At 37.4% G+C, this 13,875-nt stretch overlaps 1 protein-coding gene across 3 annotated transcripts in view; it reads right to left on the bottom strand.

Moving 5' to 3' along the window:
• The window catches only part of IPO11 (importin 11), a 229,725-nt gene that overhangs the window by 157,883 nt on the left and 57,967 nt on the right, over positions 1-13,875 (bottom strand). For all 3 annotated transcript variants that reach the window (XM_006148320.2, XM_027771805.1, XM_027771806.1), the window contains exon 6: positions 4,328-4,460. In XM_006148320.2, the coding sequence (XP_006148382.1) occupies positions 4,328-4,460 (133 nt within the window). The remainder of the gene's footprint in view (positions 1-4,327; positions 4,461-13,875) is intronic.

Here is a 13,875-nt window from a genome sequence, read left to right on the forward strand (position 1 = left end):
ATCCCGAGAGGAGAATGGAGGAGAAGGGACTGTGGCATGGCCATCCCCCCGGAGGGTGATTTCTCGCTTTCTGCCTCTCTGTCTGTCTCTGTCTGGTGAGCGCACACACCCTATAGCTAAAACCTCTCCAAAAAATGAAAAATAAATAAATAAATAAATAAATAAATAAATAAATAAATAGAACATTGGGTTCTCACAGGGCTGACCACGGTTCAAGTCCCAGACCTGGCAGCTTGCTTTCTTACTCTCCCCTCAACTCTGTCCCTCTCTGGGCAAATAAAAATAAATAAATTAAATTAAAGTTTAAAAAAAATGATTTGCTCAGTTAAACCCTACTAAATTAAATTGGCTGGAGTTTTCTTTTTACATTTCTCATGCTTGTAGAACTAAACTGAGGGCCATCTCACAGTGTGGTCGTGAAGATGGCTGGATTCCATATGGCTTAAAATGTGGTTCAAGTCTTGGACCCAGCAACTTGCAAAACATGCCAGATGCATATACATGCATGCCCAAAATCCCAACAGGAGAAAGAGATGATGGAAAAGGGACTGCAGTGTGGCCATTTCCCAGTGGGAGTGCTTTTTCACTTTCTTTCTCTCTCTCTCTTCCGTCCATCTCTAGCCCCTTCCACAAGCACACACACTCTCTGGAAAAATTTTTTTTAAAAAAATCAAATCCTATTTCCTTATCTGGAATAGAATACACTAGTGCTCAACTGTAAGCATCACATTTTGTCAGTAATACTGACAAACTAGCATACATAAACAACCAAGCAAGACATAATTGCTTGCCCCATTACCTATAACTATATACTTTGGGCAACTTTTCTAAATCTCAGTTTCCTCAACTGCAATATGTGGTTAATAAAGCCTGCTTCATAAGGATGTTAAAGGAGTCAATGGTATAATATATGCAAAATAGCAGAATTCAGCAACAGTAAGAATGAAAACAATGAGATGAAATGTGAAGTCATTTCATTAAATAAATATTGTGATTTATGTAAAAAAATTATCCTTTAGATATTGTTCGTGAGCTGAAGAGTAAAATAAAATCAGGTTTAAAATGTGACTGACTACAACACTTTTAGTTTGAAACCATCAGAAATTATGGCATCATAATAGGGTTCAGATTGACCCCTTATTGTGAATACAGTCTCTTACCCTAAGACCTTGGCCCACACTACCAGGAGGATTTTTTTCTTTCTTCCTTTATTGTCTACTTCAAGAGCTAGTTCCGTAGCACAGTGGTTAAGTGCTGTGCATAGGAAACCAGATCCTACATGGCCAACTACAGCTCAAATCCCAGTCTACCAGCTTCAAAACAGTGTGTGGGACCAGTAGTTCATGTAATGGCTATGTCGCTGAACTCCAATGCAGTCAATCGACCATGGTTCGAGTCCCAGACCCAGTGGCTTAAACTCACACCAGGTATTTGTGCGTGCATGCCCAAGATTCTGAGAGGAGAAGGGATTGTGGTGTGGCTATCCGGCCTGGGGATGATTTCTCGCTTTTTGTCTCTCTGTCTCTCTCTGTCTCTCTGGTGAGCACACATGTCCTATAGCAAAAACCTCTCCAAAAAAAAAAAAAAAAAAAAAAACTGGGTGCAAGATTGTGCCTGCCTAAAATCCTCATGGAAATGAACAGAAGAAAAATAATTGTGATATGACCACACCTAATTGGGGGATTCTCTCTCTCTCTCTCACCATTCTCTGGAGAGCATATATGCACTCCCACAATTTAAAAAAAAAAAAAAAAGGTTTGGGCTCAAATATCACTTTTTAAATTAAGTCTTTCCTTTTTTTGAGAGAGATTTTTGTTATAAGCATTCACTGGAGAGACAGAGACAAAGAGACAGAAAGTGAAATCACCCCCTAGAGGGGATGGCCATGCCACAACTCCTTCTCCATTCTCCTCTTGGGATTTTGGGTACACATACATGTGCCTGGCAAGAGTTTTAAGCTGCCATGTCTGGAACTCAAACTGCGTCAATGACATGGGAAATTCAGCAATATAACCATTATGCTAACAGCTGGTCCCATCAAGGAAGTCTTTTCTAACCATATTTATCAGTTATCATAATAATGTAAAGTTACTGATACAGACGTCATTTTACATGTACTCATATGATCATTTTATTATGTCTGTCTCCTCAGTGTCTCCCCATAAATTTGAACGAAAAAATGATAGCATGCATGTCTGAAAATATTAAATGCATTTAGATGTTTCAAGACAGATACCTTAAAAAAAAAAAAAAGAAAGGAAAAGAAAAGAAAAAAAGAGTGCTGGGGCCAGCATGTGGCATGGTGTTAAAGTTGCTGGACTCCCACATGGCCAACCACATTTCAAGTCCCAGACCTGGTGGCTTGCTTTCTTGCTTTCCCTTTCTCTCTCTCAATCTCTCTCTGACCCTGTCTGGTCAAGTTAAAAAAAAAAAGTGGCTGCCAAGTGGAGTGGTGGTTGAGGGCGTTTGATTCCATATGGCCGACCACAGTTTGAGTCCTGGACCTGGTGGCTTGTTTTCTCACTTTCCCTCTCTTCCTCTCTCTGTCCCTCTCTGGTCACTTAAAATAAATAAAGTTAAAATAATTCTTAAAATAAAATAGAATGCTAATGGGTTAAATTACCCATTGAGAGTGGCTCAATACAGGAATCCTCAATATGTTGCAGCAATACAAAATTAACCAACATTTTAAAAACTGATAGTCATTCTAATATATAAAGTAAATTAATTTAAATTTCCCTGAATAGTGATTGTTAGGCCAGAGGACTTGGCAGCTTAGACACAGGGGTTGGATGCCACACCACAGTCAACTAATGCAACCTGGATCTGGTCTGTCATCAGACCTATGCTGCATTCAGATCTAACCCAGATGTAGCACATGGTGCTCTACTCTGCACATGGCGCTCTACTCTGCACACAGCACCATACCTGCTTCTACCTCTGAGATACTCCCCCTCCCTAAACCCTTATAAAAACTGCTAAGCCCCACCCTAGGGAATGACTTCTCATCCCTCCCCTTCTCCCTTCTCCCTCCCCCTCCGTCCCCACCTCATGAGCGAACCTCGTCTAGGAGCTTTCCCAATAAAGGCTCTAAATTTGTTTTTTCTTGTGTAGTCAGCCCATTCCTTACAGAAATAAGATTAAGTTGATTTTTCATATTTCTTTTGACTACCTGGATTTTCTCCTTTTGAAATTCCTGTTTAAATCCTTTATCCATTTATTTGCTGGGTTGCCTGCCCCCTCCCCCACAGTGTTTAGAGAACATAGTTGGTATGATTTCAATTCTTTCAAATATGTGGGATTTGTTCTCTTTCACAACATGGTCTAGTATTATAAATATGTGTCTTCATGAAAAAAGCCCATATTTCAGTTATTAGATTCAGTGTTCCATTTATTTTCATTAACTCTGTTCTACTAATTCTGTTGTTTACATTTTAAACAGTCTTACTGAAATTTTCCTTAGCAATATGAGAGGAGTTATCCTCTGATTATGGATCTCTCTGGTCTAGTTAAGTCCATTTTTATTGTGTAGAGAATGAGAATATAGTATTAGGTACATAAAAATTTAGAGCTGATTTATTTCTCCTGGAAAAAAAAAATCATTTTAAAGTGTCCTGTGTTTCTGGTAGCCTTTCCAACCACTTTACTCAGTATTATTAAGGTAACTGGAAAATTTCTACGGAAAATGTGTCATGACTTTTCCAACAACATTATAGTTTAATCACACCAACTTCCATGTGGTTAGTGTTTCCATGGTACTTTTTTCTGTCAACCTTTTTTGAGCCTTTGTGTTATAATGTTTCCCTTACAAATAGTATGTAGAATTTTGTTTAAAAAAATTCATTCTGATAATCTTTACCTGTTAGTTGAAATATTCAATCCATTTACATTTAAAGTAATTGCCAATATATTTGGAGTTCTAAGTTAGCAATCTGCTATGTGGTCTTATTTTTCCTACCTCTTCTTCCTGTTTCTTTTTCTAATACTCCCTTCCTATTAATTTAGAAGTTATACAACTTTACTATTTTTTACTATTTATATTAGGTTACAATTTTTGTATTTGACATAAATCTAGCTCTAATGTCAATTATTATTTGTATCATTTTCCCACCAAAAGCAAGAGCCTTAGAACTCTTAAAATCATATTACTATTCTCCCAACCTATATGCTTTGGTTGTGTTTTAATCATATATTGTTAACCCCACAAGAAATTGTTAATTCAGCCAATATGATATTGTTCATTCAGCCAATATTCATTTAGATATACACACATTTTTACCAGAATAAATAAATGGGAAAAAAATTAATGTATAAAGTTTAACAGTACCTTTCAACGATAGTAGAGTTCGTTCTAGTGAACTTAGGACAGCAGCTTCATTGCCAGAAGAAACTTGTTGCAGGAATGTGTCTGTATGGTGATTCCACAGAGAGCAGGCAAAATTATAAATTCCAGAAGCTAACTGCAAATAAGTAGCAACAATTTTTTAAAAATACATTAAAGATTTCAATAAAAATAATAAGTACGAAGTAAAACATTTTGGTTTTACAATTAAGCACACATTTTCAATGAGATTTTAGTCTGTCAGGGGCTGGCCCTGTTCCAGAGTGGTTAAGCACTGTGTGGAGGGAGTAAGCTCTCACATGGTCAACTGCAGTTCGAGCTCAAGTCATAGCCTTTGGTAGCTTGAAAAACACACTAGGCACATGTACATGTCTGCCCCAAAATTCAGATATGCGTTCTCTCCCTCTTGCAAAAAATATGTATTTCTTTGAAATACATACTTCTTTCCTTGAAACAATACTTAGCCTATGCCTGCAGTCTGATATTTTCTACATTTACTCTTATTTCTCCCAGGAACAGATAATACAGCACTAAAAAAAAAAAAAAAAAAAAAAAAAAAAAAGCGCTCTGTTGACTGCAGCTTATGTCAGATGAATCAATATTCTGAAATATACCAAGAATCCAATTTTCTGCGTTCTTCCAGTTCTATCCACATGTTTTTTTGAATATTGAAAGTCAGGAGAATATACAAACCACATTGTTTCTTAAGTTGCTCTCCTAATAACATGTAGTGGTACTTAAAAACCTGACTTTCATATTTAGGGTGCAATTAGCTTCTACCTTCCAATATGAGGTGGAACCGTATTCCAATAGTGTATCTTCAGTTTTTTCCCAAAAGGTTTCAGAGCAATCTAGCTAACTCTACATGGCCATTTAAAATAAAAACTAAATTAAACTATACATGACTAGTTATCATTAGAGAAATTTAAAATATACATTTTTAATTCAGGATGTAAGTATCTGGCCAGCTCCATGGCCTACTGGTGGAAGCAAATGGATCCTCCATGGCAACCACACAGTTTAAATCCCAGCTTGGGGAATAGGAGATAGTCTAATGGTTAAGTGACTCGGCTTTGACATAGTCGACTGCAGTTCGAGTCTCAGACTTAGCAGCTTAAAACTCACACTGTGTGTATGTGCATGCATGCCCAAAATCCCAAGAGGAGAATGAAAGAAGGGACTGTAGCACATTATCCCTCAGGGGGTGATTTCTTGCTTTCTGTCTCTCTGTCTCTCTCCAGCAAGTACACACACCCTATAGCCAAAATCTCCCTTAAAATAAATAAATAAATAAATCCAGTCTGGCAGCTTGGGAAATACACCAGGTAGGTATGTATGTGATCCCAAAATCCAGACAGGGTGGATAAATGGAGGAGGGACTGCGAGTGTAACCATGCCCATTAAGGGGCACTTTCTCCCTTTCTGTCTTACAGTCTGTCTCTCTGGATAATGTACATACCCTCTGGTAATTAAAAAAAAAAAAGAAAAGAAAAGAAAAAGTGGGTCAGTAGACAGCCTGGTGCTTAAGATGCTGAATCCCACATAGCTGACTCCTGTTTCAAGTCCCTGTACTGGCAGCTTGAAAACACATTGGGGGACCAGCAGATGCTGTAATGGTGACACTGCTGGACTCCCACATAGTCAACCACATTTTGAGTCCCAGACCCAGTGGCTTAAACTCACACCAGGCACGTGTGTGTATATGTCTAAGATCCCAAGTGGAGACTGGAGGAAAAGGGACTGCAGTGTGGCCATCCCACGTGTGGAGGTGATTTTTTGCTTTCTATCTCTCTGTCTTTCTAGCAAGTGCACATACCCTATAGCAAAAAAAACAAAAACAAAAACAAAACCCACCATGCTGGGTACACATGTATGTGCGCCCAAAATCCCTAGAGGATAATTGAGAAGGGATAGCGGCATGACCATCCTGGAGGGGGGGGGGGGGGGGGGGGGGGCGGAATAGTGATTTCTCACTTTCCCTCTCTCTGCGGTCTATGTACATAGCTGAAAAGAAAAAAGTAACACAGACGTGTATCATTTTGACTAATTAAACACTGAATTTAGGGGTTAATCATCAGAAATCAATCATAGATGCAATCAGATTAATATAATGTTTCTATGGAAAAATCAAATTCCCATCTATTATTTCAACTCAGTTTCTAATGGTCTTTGTTTGCAAGTGTACGGAAATACCCTCATTGGCAATTTTGTACATATCCACATAGAAAACTGGCAAAGGCTTGAGCCTCAGCTAATCCGAGTCTTGACAAAACATCTCTCAGACCTCCCAGAACACCAGAAGGAAAAAAGATTTACTAGAAACTTCCATGAGCCCTTATCTCTATCTCCATTATTTAGGCTATCATCAGAGAGTTTCTCATCACCACTTAGAGATTCTGAAGGTTTAAGGCTTTTTAGTCCCTCCCCCTCAAAATAGAGCAGAAAATAAAACTAACCACAGTCCACAACTAGGTTCCCAACAATGGAGTATTTCACAACTTGCGTCAAAAACATCCATTCCCTATTGTTCCAGTGTCGTCCTTTAGGGTGTGAGAGTAAAGGACCACATGAAGCTAATATCTTTGGCTAACTTCTCTGTTAAAAATAAATAATAAATTGGCTGAATCTAAAAGTTACTTGCTGTACCTTTGCCAACTAAATCAGTCAGGGGGAGACCTTGTATGTCCCTGGTTTTGTATGCCTACTAGACAAATGGGTAAAATGACTACTTATTAAGCCACCTCAGCATATTCTCAAGTATATATTTCAAAGAGTAAAAATAAATTATTTAATCTTAGTGTTTTATTATAACCAAAATATTAAAGTGATCATATCCATATTAAGCAATTTTAAAACAGAAGCAAACATTTACTCTAACCAGAAGGCACATAATCTAAAAAAGAAAAAAAAATGCCTTACTTCATGAAATTTGTAAATTTTACTTATAACTTCAATAAACAAGTAATTAATATTTTTCTAACTGAATCAATTCCTTTCAAAAAATAAAAGAATAACATATATACACAAAATATCAAGGCCAATTATTCTAATTTTATTATACTTACTGTGAAATATATACCACTGTATAGATTTCCAAATACATAGATCATAAACAATGTTATGAAAAGCATATAACATGCTTGGTACACTGCAGGTTCTGCTAAATGAAGGCTAACAGCATTTCAGATGGAAATCAAGGGAATAAAACAACAGTTTGAAAACTTTAAGAAATTAATATTTCTGGAAAAAGATATTCCATGCAAATGGAACCAAAAAAAGACTGTAGTAGTGATACTGGTATGAGACAAACTAGACTTTAAGATCAAAGATGTAAGAAGAGACAAAGAAAGGTATCATATAGTATTAAAAGGAATTGTTCACCAAGAAGATATAACACTTGGGAACAGCAGTTAGCGTAATGGCTATGTTGCTGGACTCCTATGTAGTCGACCGCGGTTCGAGTCCCGGACCTGGTGGCTTAAACTCACGCTGGGCGTGTGTGCGTGCGTGCCCAAGATCCCAAGAGGAGAATGGAGGAGAAGGGATTGCGGCGTGGCCATACCCCCTGGGGGGTGATTTCCTGCTTTCTGACTCTCTGTCTCTCTCTGTCTGTCTGGCGAGCGCATGTGCCCTATAGCAAAAATCTCTCTCAAAAAAAAAGAAGATATAACACTTGTAAATATCTATTTACCCAACACTGGAGTCCCTAAGTGCATCAAAGAGAGACTGTCAGATCTCAAGGGACAAATAGACTGTAAAACAATAACTGTAGGGGATCTCAACACCCCACTGACTCCTCTGTACAGATCATCTAGACAAAAAATAAAGAGAGAAGATCTAAATGATACCATACATGAAGTGGATTTCACAGACATCTGCAAAGTATGTCACCCAACTACCACACATTATACATTTTTCTCACCCCCACATAAAACATTTCTGAAGACTGACCATGTGATAGGACACAAAACAAGGCTCCACAAATTCAAGGCTATAGAAACTATATCGAGCATCTTTTCTGACCACAATGAAATCAAACTTGAAATCAACTACAAAAAGAGTCCTCAGAAATTCACTAACACATGGAAACTAAACAACCTACTCCTGAATGACTTCACAACTACAGAAGAAACTAAGACTGAAATCAAAAGGTGTATAGAAACCAATGATAATGAAGAAACAAGTGTGGGACCAGCAGGTGGCGTGGTGGTTAAGGTGCTGGACACTCCCACATGACTGACCACGGTTCGAGTCCTGGACCTGGTGGCTTGCTTTCTCACTTCCCTTCTCTTTCTCTCTGTGTCTCTCTCTGGTCAAATTGAAATAAAAATGAATGAATGAATAAAAGTTAATTAAAAAACAAAGAAACAAGTTTTTATAACCTATAAGACACAGCAAAAGCAGTCATAAGAGGGAAGTTCATAACGATTAGCCCACAAGAAAAAGGACAAAGGTGGCAAATAACCAAACAACACAACTCAGGGAATTGCAAAATTAACAAAAAGCCCCCAAAAAAGTTCCAGGAGAAAATATGTGAAAAGATTCAAGCAGAAATAAATAAAATAGAGACTAAAAGAACTATACAGAAAATAAATGAAACCAAAATCTGGCTCTTTGAGAAGATCAACAATCAACAAAATTGACATACCAATAGCTAGATTAATCAAGAACAGAGGAAGGAACCAGACAAATCAAATTAGCAAGGAAACAGATGTTGTAACAACAGATGTAATAGAAATACAAAATTTCATCAGAGGATACCATGAGCAACTATTTTTTTTTTTTTGAGAGGGTTTTCTTTTTTCACTATAGGGCACGTGCACTCACCAGACAGACAGAGAGAGACATAGAGACAGAAAGCGAGAAATCACCCCCCAGGGGGGATGGTCACGCCGCAATCCCTTCTCCTCCATTCTCCTCCCGGGATCTTGGGCACGTACGCACACGCGCCCGGTGTGAGTTTTAAGCCACTGGGTCCGGGACACGAACCGCGGTTGACTACGTGGGAGTCCAGCGACATAGCCATTACGCTAACTGCTGGTTCCCACCATGAGCAACTATTGTCAACAAACAAAAAAACCTAGATGAGATAGACAAACTTCTAGACACATATAGACAGACAAACTTCTGGACACATATACTTCTGAATTCTACAAAACGTTTAAAGAACTGACTTTAATTCTCCCTAAACTACTTCTAAAACTTCAAAAGGAAGGAACCCTCCCAAATTCATTCTATGAAACGTCTACTATCTTAATTCTAAAACCAGACAAGGACATGACTAAAAAAGAAAACTTCCGGCCCATATCCCAATGAATACGGATGCAAAACTTAACAAGATAGCAGACTGTATTCAACAACATATTGAAAAGATTATACATCATAACCGAGTGAGATTTATTCCAGGGATGCAAAGGTGGTTCAACATACTCAAGACAATAAATATAATAATTCACATTAACAGAAGGAAAGACAAAAGCCCTATGACCATATCAACCGATGGAGGAAAAGAATTCAATAAAATCCAACATCCTTTCATGATTAAGGCTCTCAGCAAAATCGGCATAGATGGGATATTCCTCAATAAAATAAAAGTCATCTATGAAAAACCCATAGTTAACATTATATTAAATGGGGAAAAGCTAAAAGCTTTTCCACTAAAAAGTGAAACAAGACAAGGCTCCCCATTTTCTTCACTCCTTTTTAACATAGTTCTAGGATTTTTAGCCAATGCAATTAGATCAGAGAGTCAAATAATAGGCATCCAAGTAGGAAAATAAGGAGTGATATGACCTCTATTTGCAGATGATATAATACTACACATAGAAAATCCAAAAGAATCCACAAAAATACTCCTGGAACTGATAAATGAATATAGTAAAGTGGCGGGATACAAAAATGAACATACAAAAATCTATAGCAGTATTATACACCAGCAATGGACAAACTGAGACAGAACAGAAGAAATAAACCTCATTTACAATAGCCACAAAATCAATAAGATATCTAGGAATAAACCTCACCAACGACATCAAAGATCTCTATAAAGAAAACTATGAAATAATAGGAAAAAATTTAAAGTGATACAAAAAATTGGAAAAATATCCCATGTTCCTGGATCAGAAGAATTAATATAATCAAGATGTCAATCCTACCCAAATTAATACAAATTTAACACAATCTCAATTAAACTACCAGAAATATTCCTCACAGAAACAGAAAAAACAACCACAAAGTTTGTCTGGAAGCATAAAGGACCCCATATCATCAAATCAATACTGTACAAGGGGAATAAAGTAGGACATGTCTCAATTCCTAATCTCAAGACGAATTACAAACCAGTGATAATCAAAACAGCATGGTACCGACATAAAAACAGATAGGTAGACCAATGAAAGAGAATTGAGAAACCCCAAATGAACCCCAAAGCATACAGCCAATTGATCTCTGACAAAGGGCACAAGGCAATCCACTGGGGAAAAAGAAAATCTCTTCAGCAAATGGAACCAGAAGAACTGGATATCCACCTGCAGAAGAATGAAACTAGATTCTGATCTCTTACCGTTAGCAAAAAATAACTGAAAATGGATTGAGGATCTAAACATAAATCCTCAAACTATAAAAATACTGGTGGAAAACACAGGAAAAACTCTTAGAGACTTTAGAGTGGGCAAAGACTTATTGAAGAAGACCTCTAAAGCACAGGCGATAGTCCCAAAAATAGATAAATGAGAATATATTAGGCCGTGAAGCTTCTGTACAGCAAAAGAAACAATAAGTAGAGAAGACAACCCTCAGAGTGGGAGATTATATTTGTAAACCATACCTCAGATATGGAACTGATAACTAAAATATATGGGGCACTCAAGCTCATGCACACACACACACACACACACACACACACACACACATACACAAAGACAACCCTCAGAGTGGGAGATTATATTTGTAAACCATACCTCAGATATGGAACTGATAACTAAAATATATGGGGGACTCAAGAAGCTCATGCACACACACACACACACACACACACACACACACAAACACACACACAAATCAATCTAATTAAAAGATGGGAAAATGAACTGAACAGACAATTCTCCAAAGAAGACACAAGAATGGCCCAAAAGCATATGAAAACATGCTCATCTCTTATCATAAGGGAAATGTAAATCAAAGCCACAATGAGATGCCACCTAACTCCAGTCAGAATGGCTAAAATTAAAAAAATAGTAAGTCCTGACAAGGTTGTGGTGAAAAGGGAACACTTTTCTTTTTTTTTTTTTTTGGAGAGGTTTTTGCTATAGGGCGGGTGCGCTCACCAGAAAGACAGAGAGAGACAAAGAGACAGAAAGTGAGAAATCACTCCCCAGGGGGGATGGCCACGCCACAATCCCTTCTCCTCCATTCACCTTTCGGGATTTTGAGCACGCACACATACTTATCCAGCATGAGTTTAAGCCACCGGGTCCAGTACTCAAACCATGGTCAACTACATGGGAGTTCAGGGACATAGACATTACGCTAACTGCTGGTACCAAGGGAACTCTCTTACACTGTTGGTGGGAATGCACATTAGTACAACCACTCTGGAGAACAATATGGAGAGTCCCTGAAACCCACAAATAGAACTAACTACCAGTGAAATAATCCAGTAATTCCACTCTTAGGTATTTAAACAAAGGATAGAAAAACCCTCAGTCGGGATCAGGACCATTGAAAACCCTCTGCCCAGACTTTGCCCTCCATTAGGTCTAGGTGCTAAGTAGCAAAATATCTGAATACTTTTAGAGTCAGATTAATCCTCTAATTTTATTGAATCAGCTGTGTAAAGGGAGAAAAACAATACTCTTTAGAGACTACATTCCTCTGAAAGCTCAGATTTAATGCCAAAAACTAAAACAAGTACATAATCCACCAGATGACCAGAAAACACCACAGAGGCACAAGAAATATGAGAAACCAAGAAAATAATCTCTCCTCTAAGGGAAAATATTAACTCCTCTTCCTCCACAGAGAACACAAGGGAAGTTATGGAAATGTCAGATAAAGATTTTAAAATATTCATAGTGACAAAGCAAAGATGCAAGAGAAGAAAGACAATGAACCCCAGAAGGTACAGGAGAAGGGACAAGTTCCAGGAAGTGAGGAAGTTCCTGCATGATCTGAAAAGAGGAGACACACATCATAAAAAAGAATCAAATGGAAGTGTTAGAGATGAAGGCTGGAACACAGGAAATTAAAACCTCCCTTGAAAATATCAAAAGCAGATTAGATCATGCAAAAGATCAAATCTCAGATGTAGAAGATAGAACCTGTGACCTAGAAAATTTCACCAAAAAGACTGAGAAAATAACCCCCCACACAAAAAGAATAATATATGAATAATATATCATTAAAACCCCATACATACAGATCACTGGTATCCCAGAAGGTCAGTAAACTAAAAAGGGCATTGATAATCTGTTCCAAGAAATGCTGGAAGAAAACTTTCCAAATCTAGAGAGGCACTCAAATACCCAGACCTAAGAAATACAAAAGATCCCACATAGATTCAACCCAAGAATATCTTCTTCAAGGCACATCAGAGCCAGATTGACCAAAATCACAGACTGAGACAAGATACTAAAATTGGCAAGAGAAAAATGTCAAGTTACTTTCAAAGACTATCCCATCAGGCTAACATAAGACCTCTTTCAGAAACAACACAAGCAAGGAAAGAATGGGAAAATATATTCAAACTGTTAAGTGAAAAACAGTTTCAACCAAGAATACTATATGCGGCAAGATTATCCTTCATATAGGAAAAAAAGCCCAAAACATTCTCAGGCAGACAAAACCTAAAAGAATTTATCAACACCAGACCAGCTCTTCAAGAAGTGAAGGGAGTGCTATACCAGGAAAAAAACGGACAGAAATAAGAGAAGAAGAAATGACCAAGAAAGAGGCCAACTTAACGGCAGGGACAAGTTCAGTAATATCAACAATAATGCTGAATGTTAACTTCCAGGATTTAAATGGAAAGATCAGACCACACTAACACTGCAAATTCAATAGAAGAGATATTGAGTTCAGACTCATTAATTGAATCTAAACGAGTGAAAAAGAATTTTTTTCACTTTAGACTAAATACTACTAATTTTCTTCAGTGCTTTAATTTCCGTATTTAAGGATGTCTTCCCTTGAACTGTTGATAGGTGCATCTACCTACTATTTGAACTGAATACTAACCTTTTTCCTGGCTTTAAGTTTTAAGCAAATTTCTCTTAACATTTTTTTGATTTTGATCTATTACAACTAAAACTGTTTTTCTTGAAATTAAAAAATGCATTGAAAAAAATATCTATTAATACCTATTTAATGACTGCAGTAAGCTATATAGCCCCAGTGAGGTGCTACTTTATAGCATGTTCACTTTACTAACGTAGGTTACATCTAGAGTCAGACATGTATTCATATATACACACACACACATATGTCTTGCTATTCCTAGCTTATGTCTTTTATATATATGTGTGTGTGTGTGTGTG

Source organism: Tupaia chinensis, unplaced genomic scaffold, assembly GCF_000334495.1.
Source record: "Tupaia chinensis unplaced genomic scaffold, TupChi_1.0 Scaffold000232_1, whole genome shotgun sequence".
NCBI lineage: Eukaryota > Metazoa > Chordata > Mammalia > Scandentia > Tupaiidae > Tupaia > Tupaia belangeri.